The sequence below is a fragment of the Manacus vitellinus genome, unplaced genomic scaffold (genome assembly GCF_001715985.3).
Source record: "Manacus vitellinus isolate BGI_N305 unplaced genomic scaffold, ASM171598v3 scaffold_45_pilon, whole genome shotgun sequence".
Lineage (NCBI taxonomy): Eukaryota > Metazoa > Chordata > Aves > Passeriformes > Pipridae > Manacus > Manacus vitellinus.
In genome coordinates this window covers 550,930-568,897 of record NW_021940571.1, presented here as the reverse complement: position 1 = coordinate 568,897, position 17,968 = coordinate 550,930, and the positions used below count along the sequence as shown (strand labels likewise).

The 17,968-nt window shown below is 51.8% G+C and overlaps 2 protein-coding genes across 2 annotated transcripts; both read right to left on the bottom strand.

Annotated features, from left to right (window-relative positions):
* Positions 1-2,008: 2,008 nt before the first annotated feature.
* Positions 2,009-3,981, bottom strand: SUCNR1 (succinate receptor 1; the record flags this gene model as incomplete). Its single annotated transcript, XM_018079158.1, has 1 exon — positions 2,009-3,981. A coding segment is annotated over one exon (1,002 nt), but the record flags the coding sequence as incomplete, so codon positions are not given.
* Positions 3,982-9,602: 5,621 nt separating this feature from the next.
* AADAC (arylacetamide deacetylase) lies at positions 9,603-16,623 on the bottom strand. The gene is made up of 5 exons (XM_018079286.3): positions 16,484-16,623; positions 12,187-12,409; positions 11,875-11,944; positions 11,369-11,540; positions 9,603-10,282 (listed from the first exon to the last, which is right to left on the bottom strand). Exons 1-5 carry the CDS (start codon positions 16,619-16,621, stop codon positions 9,668-9,670), a joined length of 1,218 nt encoding a protein of 405 aa, XP_017934775.3. The 5' UTR covers positions 16,622-16,623; the 3' UTR covers positions 9,603-9,667.
* Positions 16,624-17,968: the final 1,345 nt, after the last annotated feature.

The following is a 17,968-nucleotide window of genomic DNA, read 5'->3' as shown; positions in this document are numbered from 1 at the left end:
GAGCCTGTCCCCAGAGCAGCACCACCGAGGCAGCAGCAGGGCAAGAGGGGATGGGAACAAAGGCAAATCCTGGAAATACCCTCTAAATGTCAGGAAAAACCCTGCAGGACGTTTTACACATTCCGAGCTGCAGACAAGCTGAGGTTTTCCTGGGTTTGGAATGAATAAAAAAGCAGATCCATGTGTTTTCCAGTGGGTGTGGCGCTCGTTGCGATTTCCCTCCAAAGGCAGGTTCCCGCAGCTCCATCCCCTCCAACCAGGCATCTGCTGGAGAACATATCTCCCTCTCACACTGACTTGTCAGGAGCCCAAAGCAATGGCTGAAAGCAGCCCAGTGTCCTGGCCCTGTGTGTCCCGGGAAAGTGGCTGCTGGGCCGGGCAGAGCCGAGGGCAGAGCCGAGGGCAGGGCTGAGGGCAGAGCTGAGGGGAGAGCTGAGGGCAGAGCTGAGGGCAGCGTGGCCCCTCGCCCTCCCCACATTTCGTCCCAGGAACAGTTATTTTTAGATCACTTACTGCCACTAAAACATACTTGGACTATTTTCAGGCTGACTCACAGCTGAATTCCTGTTCTGGAGGCATTTCCAGTCCCCACCCAAAATAAGGGAAGACAAAACAAAATGAAACCAAAAAAATCCTGGCTGGCCCCGAACCAAAGCCCAGAGCACATGTCCAGCTGTGCCGGTGTCCAGAGTGCAAGCATGGCTCTGCCCAGGGGCAGACCTGCACCCACAGCCCATCACCCACACCTGCACCCAGCTCAGACCTGCTTAGCTTAGCTCAGGTGAAACAGATTGTGTTTTGGGGCTTTCTTAATTCAAATTCTTTCGTGTACTACTCAGGAATAGAAGAATTAAGCAGACAGGAGCATGCATGTGGAACTCAACATAGAGTTTTTTATTCTATTTGATCACATTTTTAATTGCAAGACCAGCAAGGCCACAGTAAACTGTGCAATGACCAGAAATTTCACCCATAAGTTTGGGGAAATGGAGGTCATGGAGACTTTAGAGACTGCCACTAAACCAAAGGTACAAAGCAGGGCTGCCTCAGAGGGGGAGAGAGATCAGAGGCCAGCAGGTCTCTCTGGAGCTCCCCAGCTAAAGAGAAGGTGCTGTGATGTGACTCATGCAGGTGCTGGGGCAATAACAGCATCTCAGTCAGGGAACCAGGTGATGGAGTGCTGGGAGCTCTGCTCAGCAGTGCTGGGCTCCCAGGGGCACAGGCACCAGGCCTGACTTTGCACCTTTCTGCTGATGGATCTTTGGTATATGTTGACAGAAGGAGCATGTATTTGGAGATGATTATCTGTGGGTACCCAGCCAACAGGGAACAGCTGTGTGGGTACATGCCACGCTGGTGTGTACACAGGCAGGTATCCTTAGTGACTCAGCCACTTGGAGCAGATGACTCTGCTCACCTCTGTGGACACAGCAAAACAACTAATTGAGCATATTAATGCACCAGAACTGTCACTACACATTGTTTATGAAGAGAAATCACCTCCTGGCCATCGATACCCAGGCATAGGATGCCACGTGCTGTACAGGCACATCTCTGGAGAGGGCAGTGGCAGCCAGTGTGCCCGTGGCTCCAGCCCCTGCCTCAGGGCTTGGGCTAGACTCGTTGGGCAGGACAGCAGAGCAGGACCCAGGCAAGGCCAGGGCAGTAATACCTGGATGTTGTTGGGCTGGCAGTGCCTCCTCTTCCAGCAAACCCAGCCTTGAGCAGGATGTCTAAACTGGCAAAGTAACTTGAGCTTCTGCATGGCTGTTTCTGTGCTAAAAGAACCAAAAGCAAAACTGTTTCTTCTGGACTGCTGCCAAGAGCCCAGAGTGACCCCCCTGGCGGGCACAGCACTGCTGCTGGGAGCCAGCCCCTGCTCTGGTGATGCTGTGACAGGACCATGCTGAGGCACAGGACGTGTGACACGGACCAAGGCAGAGGGTGAGGCTTGGGGGCACTCCAGAGATCAGCAAATAAAGTGAAACAACACAAAAGAGACTTTTTCTATTTTTTTAAGCAGGATGCAGGGTTTATTATCTGGGGCTGCTATCTCTGGCACAGTGAAGCAGTTGAAGATGATCGACACAGCAGAGAGAGCTGAACCCAGGGTGACCTGGATGGGACCCAGTGGGTGTCCTGTTCCCCGAGCTGTGGAGCAGCGAGTCCCTAGGCAGGGCTGGGGGCTCCTCATCTCCTGCAGGGATGCAGGCAGGGAAGGGGGCTGGCTACACCCTGTCCCCACTCCCTCCAGGCAGCTCCTTCTCCAGCCCAAACTCCTACAGGGTCATTATTCCACTGATCTCTTCCCCCTTTCCATCTGAACGTGGGACAGTCCATTGGAGAATAAGCTGTGCTGCCAATCGATCCCACAGGGATGTCAGGCAGGGACTGGCTCCTTGTTAGCTCCTGGTTCATTAGCAGAACTGCTAATGAAGTCTGAACTCCAAGGTCCAAATTCTGCCTCAGGCCATACATTCTGCTGGCACTTATAGACAACTACATTAAAGGTAGGTAGCTCCATACTCTGCTAAGTGACTGTGAGAATGGCCCTGTGAGCTTGCCTGGCTGTCCTGCTGAGTACAAAGACACATTCGTTTTAGCCCACCCCCGCTCCAGCCCAGCATCACATCATGGCTCACAAAGCAGTTATTTGAGAGCAGTGTGTTTTTCCCTCCAAGAGCTGACTTGATGGTCTTTTGTTTACAATATTGATGTGCTGGGGGGTACTGTGCTCCGAGAGCAGGGTCCTCCTGTACTGCTGGGAGTGAGCACCTCTCCCGGTCTGCTGGAGGCAGCTCAGCAGCAGGTCTCCTGTACAATAAGGTAACAGGTGCATTTCCAGGAACACAATCAGCTCACACTTATTCTACAGCATAAATAAGGTTATCTAAAAAAAATGGCACATGACTGATTGTTCTCCCTAGGGAGTTCCCTCCCTGCCCTCTCCCACTACCAGGGGCTCTCCTTCCTTACTCACTACCTGGCGATCGTCAGCCTGCGCAAGAGCTGCCCTGCTTTGGCCATCAGCATCTCTCTGAAGTGGTCACCCATGAGGAAATAGAAAACAGGATTAATGGCACTGTTCAGAAAGGCAACGGGTCTCGTGATGACGTAAATGGTGCTGATGATGCCCTGGGTGCACTCGGGGACGCTCAGGGCCGGGATTCGGGAAGCGAGGCGGACGTTGCGCATGACGTGGTAGGGAGTGAAGAGCAGGGAGAAGATCACCACGGTGAGGACCACGAGGGTGAGAGGCTTCTCGAGGGTCAGGGGAGAGCTGAGTTGCTCACTCCTGTTTTTAAGAAAACGAACCATCTTCACGTAGAAGCAGCACATGATCAGGAGAGGGATGAGGAACCCAAAGACAGTCAGGAACATGCTATAGATGAGGTTTTCTGCGGGGTCTCCAGAGCTCGCATAATCAAGACACTTGTAATTATTGGCAGGTGTCAGAGGCTCCAGGAAATGCACCAGTGGCAGCAGCTCCAGGATCACCCCGACCCAGATGGCAACGGACACCAGGACAGCCGTTCTCCTCTGCTGAAGGACGTGGTCCCTGAAGGGGTGTTTTATGAGCATGTACCGGTCAACGCTGACAGCAGTGAGGAAGAGGATGCTGCTGTACAGGTTGGCATGCAGCAGGAATCTGTTGCTGTGGCACAGGATGTCCTGCTTTGCCCACTGATCGTGGGAGTAGCTGTTCACCAATACTGGCAGAGTACAGAGAAATAACAAATCTGATAGGGATAAATTGAACAGGTAGATGTTGCCACTTTTCCATTTTTTCAGGCAGAAGATATAGCCAAACACCACAATGGTGTTTCCAATGAAGCCTAAGATGAACTCAAGGGTATACATGGTGGAGAGATAATACTTTTCTAGGACTCTGTTTGTCAGAAAGCAGTCACTGGTCTCATTCACAGCCTGGAAAGTTAAAAGGAAAAAAAACCACAAAAAATGAATAAAAGAACATTTCCATGTTTATATTGTTGCTGTAATTGGTGAATACATCCTCCAGTTTCATTCCAGCCTTCATGGGTTACTTGACCTGAAAGAATGTCTCTCACACATGGAATTTACACTTTCAGCCACTGACCAGAGTTATGGAGCAAGAAGAAAACTTGCCTGAGCAAAGATCTGTGTGAGGAGTCTGAAGTAAGAGCAGCACCTGAAGGCACCTGCCACGACGTGCCAGCTGCTGCTTGGCCAAAGCCACAGCAGTGCCAGCGGCCAGGAAAGTGAAGCCAGCCTGTCAGTGCCCTGTCAGTGCCCTTGCTGGAAGTCATCTGCCCCAGTTACCCAACGCCACCCCCATGAGCCCTCACTCATCACCGAAGCAGAAGTTCTCTGTCAAGGCTTATGAAGGATGAGCTCATTAGCAGCAGTGCAGACACACTGACAACACTGCTCGGAATTCATTAGGAAGCCAGGAGAGATGTGTTTATTAAATTAACAGAACCATTAGTCGTGTGCTTTGCACAGTTTTGCTGGTAACTGGGTACCAGAAAGGCACGGAGGATGGAGTGTCTCTCCTGTGCACTCTGCCAAAGCTTTCTAGGAGCTGCACCATGCATGAGCTTGCCTGATGACAAATTTTGCCTTCTTTCTTTCTAAAGGTTGGTTGAAAAAATCCTTTCAGGACAGGGAAGGAAAGAGAGCAGGATCTCAAGTGCTCACCCCGCTTCCTCCTCAGCAAAGCCCGCACTGCAGGGAGCTGCAGGACACAGCTTTCAGTGAAAGCTGAAAGTAAAGTGTCAGCAAACAATTAGAAAGCAGGGAAAACAAAATGCTAGAAACCGGGATATAAATCAAAACTGAACTCAAGCTAAGGTTAAGCATTTTCAAAGGTGTTCTGGTGTCCACAACCTGTCCACAGGTCTCTGCCCTCAAAGCACCATATTTTATTTTAAAGGTAGATCATGAGGCAGAACAAAGCACAGCATACCCAAAACTTAATAAAGTTACCTCCAGCAAGTCTCTACACTCCCTCTGTGCCCCGCAGGGGACAGAAATGCTACGGAGTGCTCACTCTGCTCAGTCACCTCGGCTGCAGCACCCACCGAGCCCTGGCTGCTCCGCTCTTGAGGAGAAACTCAACACCTGAGTGAGGTTTTAAATCTGGAAAGCACAGCACGGACATGAGCACTCCAAATGTCAATACTAATTTACAGGTTCCTGTATTGACAGATACATCGATTTAGGCAGTTGTTAGGAAAAGGCTGACGGATCAATGTTAAGGTAAGCAGGTAAGGCAGTTAAAGGTTCGCTCAGAGGAACAGAAGAGGCTCCCCAGCACCAGACCCTTACCATCGCCAGGGCTGTGGGTGCTGCCTCCCCGCCGGGCTCCAGGATCCAGGGGTGCAGCCCCGCTGCCGTCCCGCCGGGTGCGAGCAGGATTTAATCATTAATGAGTCAAGGCGGAGGCAGGAGCTGTGTGGCTGAGCAGCACAGGGGGCAGTGGGAGGGTGGGGCTGCTCGATGTGCGCCGAGGGAGCTGCAAAGAACACTTCCACCTCGCAGGGATCCGCTGCCCGGGGCGGATGGAGGCGTGCGAGGGAGAGGGCACTGCTCCCCACCCCACGCCCTGGGAGATGCCCGGGGGCTGCAGGAGGGCAGAGCTGGCGGCTCGTTCCTGCCCACACTCAGTCACCTTCAGCCCTGGAGCAGCCTCTCCTACTGCACCCAGAGACCGACACAGCAGCTGCCGCAGCTCGGCGACTTCCCACAGCTCGCAAACCGATTAAACAATACATTTAATTCTATTACAACACTGAAGAAAAGCACTTAGTTTTCATACAGCAACACATCACCACTCCAAAGCTCGCTGCTTCATTCAGCATTGCGAGATAGAAATGATTGGTAAAGATGAAAATACAATAAATACTGCTAGTGCAGAATGACCCAGCTCCATGGTGATTGATGCTCCTGAACTATCTCATTCCACCCCCACCACAGGCAGGGACACCTCCTACTAAACCAGGTTGCTCCAAGCCCCATCCAACCTAGCCCTGAACACCTCCAGGGATGGGGAAGCCACAGCTTCTCTACCCTTTTTTCCCCCTTCCCCTTTATTGTGATGTATTTCACTGTCAGCAAACATTAACCCTATTAAGAGATATAAAAAGCTGTTGTAGCTTTTCTATGCAGATAAGGCCAACAGATCAGCTCATATTTAAGCATTACAGAAGCTGATTTAAAATCCCAACACTGATTTAAAGCTGATTTAAAATTCCAATTTAAAAAGCCAACCCTGGCTTCTCATTTACCAGCTTTTAAATATATCGTCCATTCAGGCAACTGCTGTTGCACTGAAGGATAAAGTGGGGCTGAATAAATGGAGCGTTTCTTCCTTCTCACTGCAGTAACAGCTCAGAGAACTGGCGGGGGAGCAAGAAATGCTCCTTAATGTCCTTTCCGTAGGGTTACATTTGTGCCAGATTTACAGCTCTGTGGCTGTTGCATGGGCTCATTGTGTTTCTGAGCACAGGTTTCTAACCCTTGGTTATTCTGAGGCTCTCCCAGTCACATGAGCTGGCACCTCTAATTCCATTGCCTTCAGACAGCCCTATCCCTAAGGACCCGGTCTGGGGGTCTCAGCAGAGGTTGCCAGAGAGGTCTGTGCCAGTGCTCCCTGCCTGGTGCCATGGGCCGTGCCAGCAGCTCCGGGCACTGCTCCTGGCACAGCAGGCTGCAAGTGTGCTGTCCTGCTGGGAAGGGTTCAGCGGGGCTGAGCCAGCCTCAGCATGAGGAACCAGAACAGAACCCAACAGCTCAATGGGGGAACTGGTAACGGCAGCACTGGGGCCCCTTAACGGGCCCAACGGCCGGGCTGAGCACACCAGCAGGAGTTCCCTGCATTTCCCAACAGGGAACAACCCAACCACCAGCTCCAAAACACTGAAGACCAAAAGGACTGACAGGTTCTGTTTCTCGGGCGGTTGTTGGTTGATTTGTTTGTTTGTTTTTAAACCAGTGTAGTACTTTAAAAAGTTAAGGGCTCTTAAGCAATGGATACTGATGAAGCCCTGACTGCTGCAGGTGCTTTGGGAATGATTTATTTCCTCTTCCACTCACGAGTGTGAATTCATTCTCTTCATACACCTGCCCCTGCACCATGTTCTGTACAGGTGACAGGGGAGCTGGAGAGTCTGTGACCAGCCTGCCTGTGCTTGGGCATCCTTGGAGGGTTTGATCTCTTGAGAGTGGATCTGCTCCTCTGTGAGCTCTGTGTGGGGCTGTGACCTCACAGAGGATGGCAAGGCTGAGCTTAGTCCCTGACTGTCAAACACCAAATCCCACCTCAGCCTCTGCTGGGAGACAGAGGCTGGGAGACCAAAGCCTTCCCTTGGGGTGATTTGTCCTGTTTTCTGGTGTAGATAAATGAGTTGCTTACTGCAGCTCCAGCCTCTCCTGCCAGTGATGCCGATGGTGCAGTTTTCAGTCTCATTTTGTGCCACACCAGGCAGCTCCAGCCCCAAAAGTCTATTTTAGGAATCTAAAAAACACATACAGTCCAATCAATCATGAGTCCATAGTTAGGTGCTGATACTTAAAAGACATTTACCTCTGGTTCCAAGACAGTCCTATAAAAAACACAGAGCGGGAGGCTGGCAATTTTTGGCTGGCATTGTTGTTTAGAACATAAATTTTCCTTCTGCCTCACAGGCGGGCATTGAGTGCTCCCGTGTCCCTGATGCAGCCACTGCCTGAGCACAACAGAGGGAACAGCGTGGCCAGGGAGGGCACCCCAGGTCTGCTCCAGCTGGGCTGCACAGGCAGGTCCAGCAGCCCTGGAGGGAGGCAAAGCCAATTTACCCAAGGCAGTCTGGGAGACAGCAGTGCAGCCTGCTGAGGGATGCCTCGTGGGCATGTCTCCTCCAACACAAACATCTTCTCTAAACAGTCTCTCAAGCAAGGCTTTGTCTGCCATATATCTGGAAACCCCAACTGGGCCCATCCCATTAGCATTTACATCCCAGAAATGCCCACCCCAGGCAATATTCTTGTGGACATGACCCTAACACTGTATAGAAAGTCAGACCAAAGGTGTTACTTAGCAAACCCCCACAGCCAGACTTCCTCAGGAATACTAAGAGGCTGTTAATTGTTTTCAAGTGTGAGAGAAATAGAGCTCCAGTGGAGATTCCTGCTGCCAGCAGGCAGGAGCCCATTCCATGGATGAGCATGGGATGTGCTGGCAGTGCTGCAGAGAGACCCAAGAAATACCTTCCAAACACACTGGGAGTGAGCACACGAGCACGGCCAGAGGGTGTGCAAACGTGCAAAGGGAGACCTACTAACCCCTGCTGTTTCCCTCCTCAACAGCCCCACCCCAACGTCACCAATACTCACATTAACAGTAGCAGCAGAAATAAAACATCTCCCAGAGTTTGCCCTGGGCTGTCTGCAGCAGCCACCCTTTGGCTCCAGCACACCTGCTATTGCTTCCTGATAAATGGGACACTTGAGTGACAAAGCACATTGCATTGTAATCAAAGACTAGTTTAATTTTTATACTCAGCTTAAAAAAGATGAAAAGCACAGCAATCATCCCATACACATTCCAACTGAACAGGCTGCACACACTCAGGAAAAATAACCCAGAATCACTGAAGATTCAGTATCTTTTATGCAAAAGAAAAGCAGGATACACGAAGTACATGGCCATGGTTTGATTATCTTAAACCAACAGCCAACCCCCGTATTCATGCTTCAAAGTTTTAGGGTTTATATTTAGCACACAAAACATTTACAAACAGGTTATTTGTTCCACACAGAAAGCTGAATTCTTTTTCAAACCTATAAAGCTACTAAGCTAATTTTACTTTAAAAAGATCATATGTAAAAACTACCAAACAATTTTAAGGACAATTAGAACACATAGTACATGACCTATCAGATAAGGAGAGTATGGACCATGCAGCAGTGCTATTGTAAGGCTGGGACCTTCACAGCTTCCCTTTTCCTAAAGAAAATCCAGTGCTGGTTTGTTGCACTATTTCCTGCTAGTTCAAGGATTAAAGAAAGTGAGTATGAGCAAGACAGGTGCTTTTTAAAAAAAAATTTAACAATCCCCTTCAAACCCCAAAACACTTGCACAATTTTTCGGCCATCCCACTGGGTTTCCAAGTGCTTCCCTGGAGCCTTGCTGGGTAGGGACAGCAGCCCCAGCCCAGCCACTGCCTGCGATGGGTGGGTCCCACCAGCTGCCTGGCACCTGGTCCTGGTGCCCCCATTCATCTCATCACCCCTGGCAGCAGCAGGGCCTTGCTGGCACATCCCATGGGAAACAGGAGCTGTGAGGGACAGGGACAAAGCAGCCACCAAGTGCCTCCCATGTGGCCACAGTGAGCTGGCCCACTGGCACATGCCTGTGGTATGAAGGTGTTGTGATAGGAAGAAAGAAGCAGCAACAGAGACAAGACACCAAGTGCCAGAGGCTGCAGGGTCAGGAGGGGAAGCCCAGGGCAGTCCCGGCAGGTTTGAGGCTCAGACAGCACTGGAAGAATGCTCAGATCAGAATCAGACTGATTTCCTGTCAGAGATGGCAGAAACGCTCCGGTCCCAGCACTGCAGAGCATTGCAGAGCACCTTGGCCACGGCACACCCGGCCGAGAGCCGGCACAGCCCCGCGCCCTCGGCCACGCCTGGCAGACGTGGGGGCTCAGAGGTTCTCCTTCAACCACTGCACGTATCTGTTGCAGAGCCGGTGCCCCACGGCCAGCTCGTAGGGCCACAAGATGAACAGGAGGGCCCCGTGGAAGGCGTCCCGCGCGTGGTCGTGGGTGACACTCACGCCAGCGTTGCGGAGCCGCTGCGCGTACATGGCACCATCGTCCCGCAGGGGCACGTCGTCTCGCAGGTCAGGATGTAGGCGGGGGCAGCTTGGCGGCAGCCGCCATTCGCTATTGCCCAGCAGCGGGGCCGCCCGCGGGTCCAGGAAGCCGGGGTAGCGCCGTGCCAGCGCCGCGCTGCCCGGCGTGGGGGCCGCGTATGTGTGCCCTTCGCGCATCCCCGCGGGCAGCAGCCGGCTCCAGTTCACAAACTGCAGCAGGTGCCCTGCCTCGGCGGGGACGTGCCTGTTGGAGGCCATCGCCTCCCTCAGAGAGGGGTCTGACGTGAAATACTCGCTCCAGAACCTGACCATGAGCGACCTGGACAGCAGGGGCTTGTTGGCGTTGTCTCGGTAGGACGGCAGATCCAGGTCCAGGGCCTGCAGGGCAGGGTAGAGCAAAACTTGGGCTTTGAGCTTCGTTTTGACTTCAGGGTCCTCCAACAGCTGTAGAAGAAAACAGATTATTTCAAAGAGTCAGTGAAAGTGCTGGCTCTCCCACACTGACAAAAGATCTGAAGTAAGGAAATAAGACACTCATTTCACAACATGAGCAAAATAAAATCGATAAAACCAGGATAGAGTAAAGAAATTCTGAATCCACAGGTGGGTCACCTAAAACAATGTGCTGTGCTAAAAATTCACAAACATCAAATACAATTTCATTTTATATCTTATGTTGAAGGATAATGATATTTGGGAAATACTCTTTTGGAGGCTTTAATGCTTTCTGAAGTAGTAACCAATGTTTTTTCTATAACTGCAGAAATTTTCTGTTCTTATATCATGAAAATTTCACGTTTCTGAATCTCCTTTAATAATTTCCTACAATTTGGAGCTTATCCACTGGTTGGTTTTTAGCCCTGAGGTGTTACAACTCAAGCAACTGCAATTCTGTGCATTTTAGAGATGTGACAAATAAAATGTGATGAATTGAACACTAACATTTCTTATATGTCATACTTTTCCCCTCTTCACTAATAAATCTTCCATTTTCTCCCTCATCTTCTGCCTTCAGCATCCACAGCAAATTCACCAGTGTTCCCAGTGAGATCCATTACAATCCAAACAAGTTCTCAAGAGAGCAACAACATGATGTTGGCTTTTTTTTAATAATCTTGAGTGAGAAGTGCAAAAGGCACTGAACTGTGTGATCAGACACTGGAACACTTAGTGATGGTTTTTTGTTTGGTTGAGATTTTTTACCCTGCTATTTACATCTTTATGAGCCAAATTATTAAAATTCCCTTTTCAAACACCATACCTAGACCAGTCAATATGTGCTTAAGGTTAGCATCATGTATGCCCCAATTAGAGGGCAGAGAGCCTTATTTAGGGTATAAAGGTCTGGATGACACCAAAGCTCCTCTGCTGCCCTTGAGTGGCTCAGGCACATTGGCTCCTGTGGGCTGTGGGACGTCCTGTGTGCACAGACCACGAGAGCTGCACATGCTTTGAGCTGAGGTGCTTGTTAGGGGCCGTGAAATGACAGAAATAACTACTCTGAGCTTGCAGCCCAGGCTTTGGTCGTACCTGTTGTGCCACAGCCGCAGCCAGGTTGCCCCCAGCGCTGTCCCCTGCGACACAGACCCGAGCAGGGTCCACCCCGTACTGGGCCAGGACACTGCTCTGCAGGAAGAACTTGGTCGCTGAGTACACGTCTTCAAAGGGCACCGGGAAACGGTGCTCAGGGGCCAGCCTGTAGCTGTGGAGGCAGGAGGTGTGTCAGTCCCTGCTATTAACAAAGAGAAGGGCTCGCTGATGTCTGCCTGAGCTGGGCATGTTTGTTATGTCTGTGCCCAGAGAAGTGGGAACAGTCTATTCAGGACAGTCCAGTATTCCAGTACCCCCCATCTTCATAAAGCCAAAGTAGCCACCAACCACAATTCACCACTGCCACCCATGGCCTCGGTTCACAAGTGCTTATAGCCAGCAGGGAGACACATGACCAAAGACAGAGGTATTGCAAAATTATATTAATTGAAACAGATTAATTTATTCCAAACCCTCATCCCATCTGGAAGGAGACTCTCTCTTACTTGACTGACACCACGACAGCATCCAGCTCGTTTGAAGTTCGCCGTGAGATGTGATCGTAGGTTTTCATGCCTGAAATGAAACAAGTCACTGGAATACACCCCACTACTTGTGAGAACGGACACACACACAGCCTGATGCTCCTCTGAGCAGAAGCTTTCAGGTGACTTTCCCAAACCTCCACCTGCTTTTAACTCTTGACACACCAGTTCCCTGCCCCTCCCCTGTGGTAAGTCCCATAAAACAAAAGGCAGCGCTCGACATGGGCTGTTGAGATCTTCCACAGACCCTGGCACCAAGGGAAAAGCTCTTACCTGCGTCTCCCAGGCACCACCCCCCGCCGTGGAAGTAGACCATGGCCCTCCTCAGCCCGTCAGGTGCCCTCTTGGGCAGGTACAGGAGGACAGGGACATTGTTGAACTCGGTGTCCGTCACAGTGACGTTTTCATCGGATGTGACCACGACGGTCTCCATAGCTGTGATCAGCCTCATGCCCTCCATGTAGTGCATCAGCCCCAGCAGATCCAGCACCGCGGACTAAAGACAAGGGCAAACAGTGCTTTCAGTTCAGCCTCACTTACTCGCAGATTAAACCTCCATGAAGGCACTCGATGCTCTGTGCAAGCCCGTGAAGTTGCTGTGTAGGTCACGACAACAACAGGCCCGGGTGTGTCCATCTGATGGGAGCCTGGCACTGAAAGGAGCACTCACTCTGTGTCACTGCTGCCCAGCTGGGGCAGAGCCCAGCGCTGGCACCGGGGCTGCTGCTTTGTACCTGCACTCAGACTCGTGCTCAGTGTTTATGTGGGTCACCTCCACAGCACACTGACCAGCTCAGTGACCCCCAGCACAGGGATCGTGCCACAGAGAGCCACCAACAGCCACCCACAGCTCCTCTGCCTGCCACAGGCACCAGCAAGGTGTGGGAATGGCACTACTGGCACCAGCAAGGTGTGGGAATGGCACTACTGGCACCAGCAAGGTGTGGGAATGGTACTACTGGCACCAGCAAGGCGTGGGGGTGGCACAGGGATCACACTGCACAGAGCCACCCACGGCCACTGTGCCACTGTCAGAACCAGTAGCCTGGCTCCTCCACCACTGCCCCAGGGGACATGACACGACCCACTTTCCACCCCAGCGTCCTCCCTGCCTCATCACATCACAACAGAAACAGTTAAGTAACAAAGCCAAGTTCTTACACGGTATCTGAAGGTGGAAACAGATGAAACTCAGAGCAGGTTTGAGTTTAAAAAGAAATAAAATAGCCGAGCCTGGTGCAGACTGTTGGAATTTTGGCTTCCAAGAGATGCTTTACTCTCCTCAGGAAGAATGTGAAGCCCCCCCACTGTACCAGATCACCTGCTGACAGGTGTAAGCTCTAGCATTCAGACTTTGATGGTGTAAGTCAGACAGTCTGACCCTGCTTGGTTTGCTTGCTGTATTTTTTTTCCAAGAGCACAGAGCTCAGCCCTTACTTGCAGTGCCTGACAGCCATTGTCACCACATTTTACCAGTCACCTCTCTCTGAAGGCTTGGAGCAGGTGGTGCCAGGAGGAGCCCTGCCAATCCCAGTGAGTTGGAATTGGGACGGAGATGAGTGGGCAGTCCCTGGCACACCACAAAGGGAAACACAGGTCCTTGCCTTCAGCTCCACAAAAACAAACACGCCTGTGCCAGAACTGCAGTTTTAGCCACAACATTTACATAGTTTATGTAAATATTTCTCAACTGTTGCCTTTTCCCCCAGGATTAGTGTCTTGAAAAAACAAATATATCTGTCAAAGTGAGCCCTGCTGTGATTCCACTGAGCTTGTGAAACCCCCATGGTGAAAGGAGTTCCCTGAGCCCCAGCACTGAGGATTTTCAGCGCTGGCAGTTGTGTTTTCCACAACTGGACAATTTGCATTGTAGAAAACCACTGAGCTGCTGCCTGTGGTTTCCAGGCCATTATCCTATGGAAATGAAAGGAAATCAAGCTCTCATATGAAAATCCTCATTGTCCCAGTGTGAGATTACAGGGTGTCACAGGTTAACAGGAAAACCAACCACTTTGGGGTTTGGGATCCTCATGCATTTTCCACAGTCACTTCCTCCCTCTTCCATAAAGGAGCAGGGCAGAAAGAACAGAACTCCCAAATATATGGAGGAGGAGGAGGGGAGCCTGGCTGTGCCTGGGCAGGTGGAGCACCCTCACGACTTTCAGCAGCTCAGTTATCCCAAGGGGTGATGCTCTAGATGGGACACTCTCCAGAGAAGCTCCCCATCAGCCTGAAGGGACACAGGCAGTTTGTCAGTGGGGCTGGAAAAGGCTTGAGTCTGGGTTTCAGTGCTTCTGAGGAGTGGGGCCAAAGAGGGAGGGAGCTTTGGGAGGACATCACAGAACCACAGCAAAGACATTGAGTTGCACTTTATACTTTCTTCATGTTTCAACCGAGGGCATGGAGCACTTCCTAAAACACCTGAAGCATTTTCTGCTCAAGCACCAAAGCAAGTGGTTGGTGCATTGCTGGAGGCTGTCCCCCAGCTCGGCAGCACGGGGCCATGGACATGGACAGACAAAGGGAGACATTCCCAGCCTCCCTGCTGCAGTGGGACCGGCACAGAGGGGCGGGCTGGGCACACCCCGGCAGGGCTGCTGGGCTGGGGGCTCCCCAGAACCCACCACAGCACAGGGGAGGGAGATTTGCCACTTCGTGGTGCTCTTGACACATCCTTTTGTGAGCTCAGAGAGGACTGCTGCTCAGGAGTGCTCGAGGGCAGCAGTTTGCTCCCTGGGTTCAAACTCAAAGACTAAAGCAGGGTCCCCTCTGCAGACCTACCACGAGTGACCACGAGTCACTGCCCTGTGAGCACTGTGGGGAACGGGCTCAGGCTTCCCAGGCAGCTGGGACAGCAGCTCCAGAGACGCCAGCTCCGTGTGCCAGTGACAACACATGATCCACCAGCACACAGACAGCACTCCTGCACTGGCACTGCTGTGCCAAGGGCGACAGTCTGACCCAGCCAGTGGGCCTGGGGTGCACAGGTATTGAGCTCCCTGGGCACGGACCCCACGGACCCTCCTTGCAGGCCCCCTCCAGCAGGAGATTTGGGACAGGAAGCAGCAACACAGCACATCAACAGTGCAGACTACAGATTCTTTCCCACCCCTTTAAATCTCCCACCACCTCACCCCCTCAAAAAAAAAAAAAAAAAAAAAAAAAGAGAGAGGGCAGCAAAGAGTCCATGATACACACCAGAAAAACCCTCATCCCTCACCCCTGCTGGACAACCCTGATAAATCTCCCCTGCTGACAAGGGCTGCCTCACAGCTCTGGACCTCAGCAGTGGCTTTTAGGTACACTCCAGAGTGATGTTTAGGAGACATCCCAAAAAGCTGTGTACCCTTGTCTCCACTAGAAAATCATAAATGCAGTGTCTCTCAAGGACTTCTGAGAATCACACCCACTATATTGCAACTGGAGTGACAGAGAAGGCAAAACCAAACTAGTGCCCTTTGGAGCCAACAGCCCGGGTGTTGGTGGCTGCAGCAGCCCAGCCTTCCAGCAGCATCCCCCCAGCAAACCCAGTAGCTTCTCTCCTGGCTCCTTAGACCCCTCTTTTAACAGATTGTATTGTGCAAAAAGAAAAGCAGCCTCACAACATTTGTAGCCACCCAGGAAGATGTTTGCAACATTCAGCCCTCTTCCTCCCCCCAAACCTTCATCTTTGACCTTGTTTTTAGGTTTCAGTCACGCTGCTGCAGCCACATTGTACAGCAAGGACAGCCTGGGTTCAAACCAGCTCCCAGTTACTGCACCTCAGAGGTGGGAGCTCCAGCACCATTATTTACACACGATGTGCAGCTTCACAGACCACTTCCACGTGCTGGAAGGGTCTGTAACGTGCCTGAAGTGAAGCAGAAACCAGGGATGTCATACATGTTAAAATAGCACAGAGGCACACACAGACCATGCTGGCAGTAAATACTGGCCTAGAACTGCAGCCAGGGTGTAACACCAGCACCTGTCCAGGCTGTGACACACAGCTCTGCACTCAGGAGCTAGAGACCATTTTTACATAGGCAAGATCACAGTGGTATTAAAAGAAATTTTATTTTTATGTACATATGGCTTAATCTCTCCATGCTCTAGCACTATCTCCCCTATAATTACTTTGGTGTAGTTTTTAGGCTCATTCTGTCAGTAGATTTCCAAGAAACCACAAAAATCAATAGTATTTAGGAGCAGCTCTAGTTTTCCCTGCCCTGGCACCCCACACTGCTGAGGGATCTCAGTACACAGGGGCTGAGAAGCAGAATGATTCGAGCAGTAGTGCTTCAGCTGCACAGGACTGTGAAGCAAAAGAAACTCATCTGTGCTTGTCAGGCTGTGGTCACACCCAACATCATATTCCAGTTACTCCAAATGGCCTTTTCTCAAGATTGCACAATTAAATCTTTTCTATTCTTAGATCTATCATAGTTGCAGTGAGTTTAATGCTGAGTTTCATCTAATACAGTCCTTCACTGAGTGTACTACCACAGACATTCAACACATGCAGTATGGCACCTATGCATTGCCGTGTCTCCACGAGAGCCCCCCCTGCTCCCCAGCCCTCCCCACTCACCAGGTGCCCCACGGCCCTGAAGGGGGCACAGAGGACCATCACTCTCCAGGGCTGTGCCAGCTCCGCGGGCACGGGGGTGTAGATGTAGTAGGCGAGCAGGGCTGGCAGGAGGCAGAGGCAGAGCAGCTTGGCGCCCATGGCTGCGGGCACGGCTCGGGCTGGGGAGAGCGGCTCTCACCGACTGCGAGCGGCCACAAGGCAGCGCAGGGCAAAGTTAATCCCGTGTTTTGTTTGAGTCCCGGCCAGGGGGTGATTTCTCGTCGGATCACACGGGGCAGAGGTTACTCCCCTTTGTGGCTCCCAAGAAAACATGTTTCCCCAGCCAGGCGTGCAGCCCTGGGAGTGACCGAGCTGGCGTGCCCAGCCCGGATTAACCAGCGAGGCTGCACACCCAGCACCCGTCCCTGCCCTTGGCGGCAGCGGCCAGCCCCAGGGCTCTGCAGAGAAACGAGGGGCAGGATGTGGCTGTGAGCTGCACACGGTGACACCAGACGTAAACACATGGCTTGGACATTCAGGAGCCACTCTGGAGGGCGGCAGCTCAACCAGAGCCCCGGGCACAGCTATGCCCCTGGGGCAGCGGCTCGACAAGAGCCCAGCTCCCAGGGATGCCTGGTGGGATCAGCCCATGGCAGCACCTGACCCACTCCCTCAGGCAGGAGCCGGCACCTCCTGCCCTGGCAAAGGCACCTTTGGCTCACACAACACACCAGCCCCTTGTGCAATAGTAGGGTTGGCAGATAAAACAGTCTTTTACAAGGCAGGGCTTCTGGCTAATATTTGACAGATCAGATTTAATTGCCACTGTTCTCAGCATTAAGAGATTTCTATGCATCTCCCAGAGGCCGCCACTTCTGCAGAGGGTGGATGGGGAGGAGTCAATTCAAACAGGTAATAATTTCACCAAGGAAACACCACAACTGCAGGCACACACACGAGGGGAGTGAACAGAACAGCTGCAGCCCCAGGAACCCTGCTTTAGAGATAATTGAGGGGTTTTACCTTTTCAGTTTAAAATTTGAGTTATTTCTTTTGCTGAAGTTCTACCAACAGTGAAGCACCACATCCCCGTGCCCTCACACTGAGCAGCCCGTGGGGCTGGAGCATCCACTGGGGGAGCAGAGCACAAAACATCACAGAAGGCTTCAAGATGAACCATGTGCCACCAGCCCAAACACAGAGGAGAAGCAGACCTTAGTCAAACTTTCAGACATTTGCTTTAAGCTCTGGGTACCTCCAAACTATTCAAGTGTTTTTAAACTCCATCTGTGCTCTCCTCCTCAGTCAGGACAAGACACCCTGGGCTCCCTCCTCAGTCCTTCTGCAGCACAGCAGCTGGTTAAACACAATATTCTTGACCCACTCCAGCAAAACCAAGAGAACACGGCTCTGTGGTCATTTCACCTGCCCTGGAGGCCACACCAGGTGCTGAGAAAAGGGACAGGTGAGCCCAGCCTGGCACAGTGCCTGGGTTCCAGCAGCAGA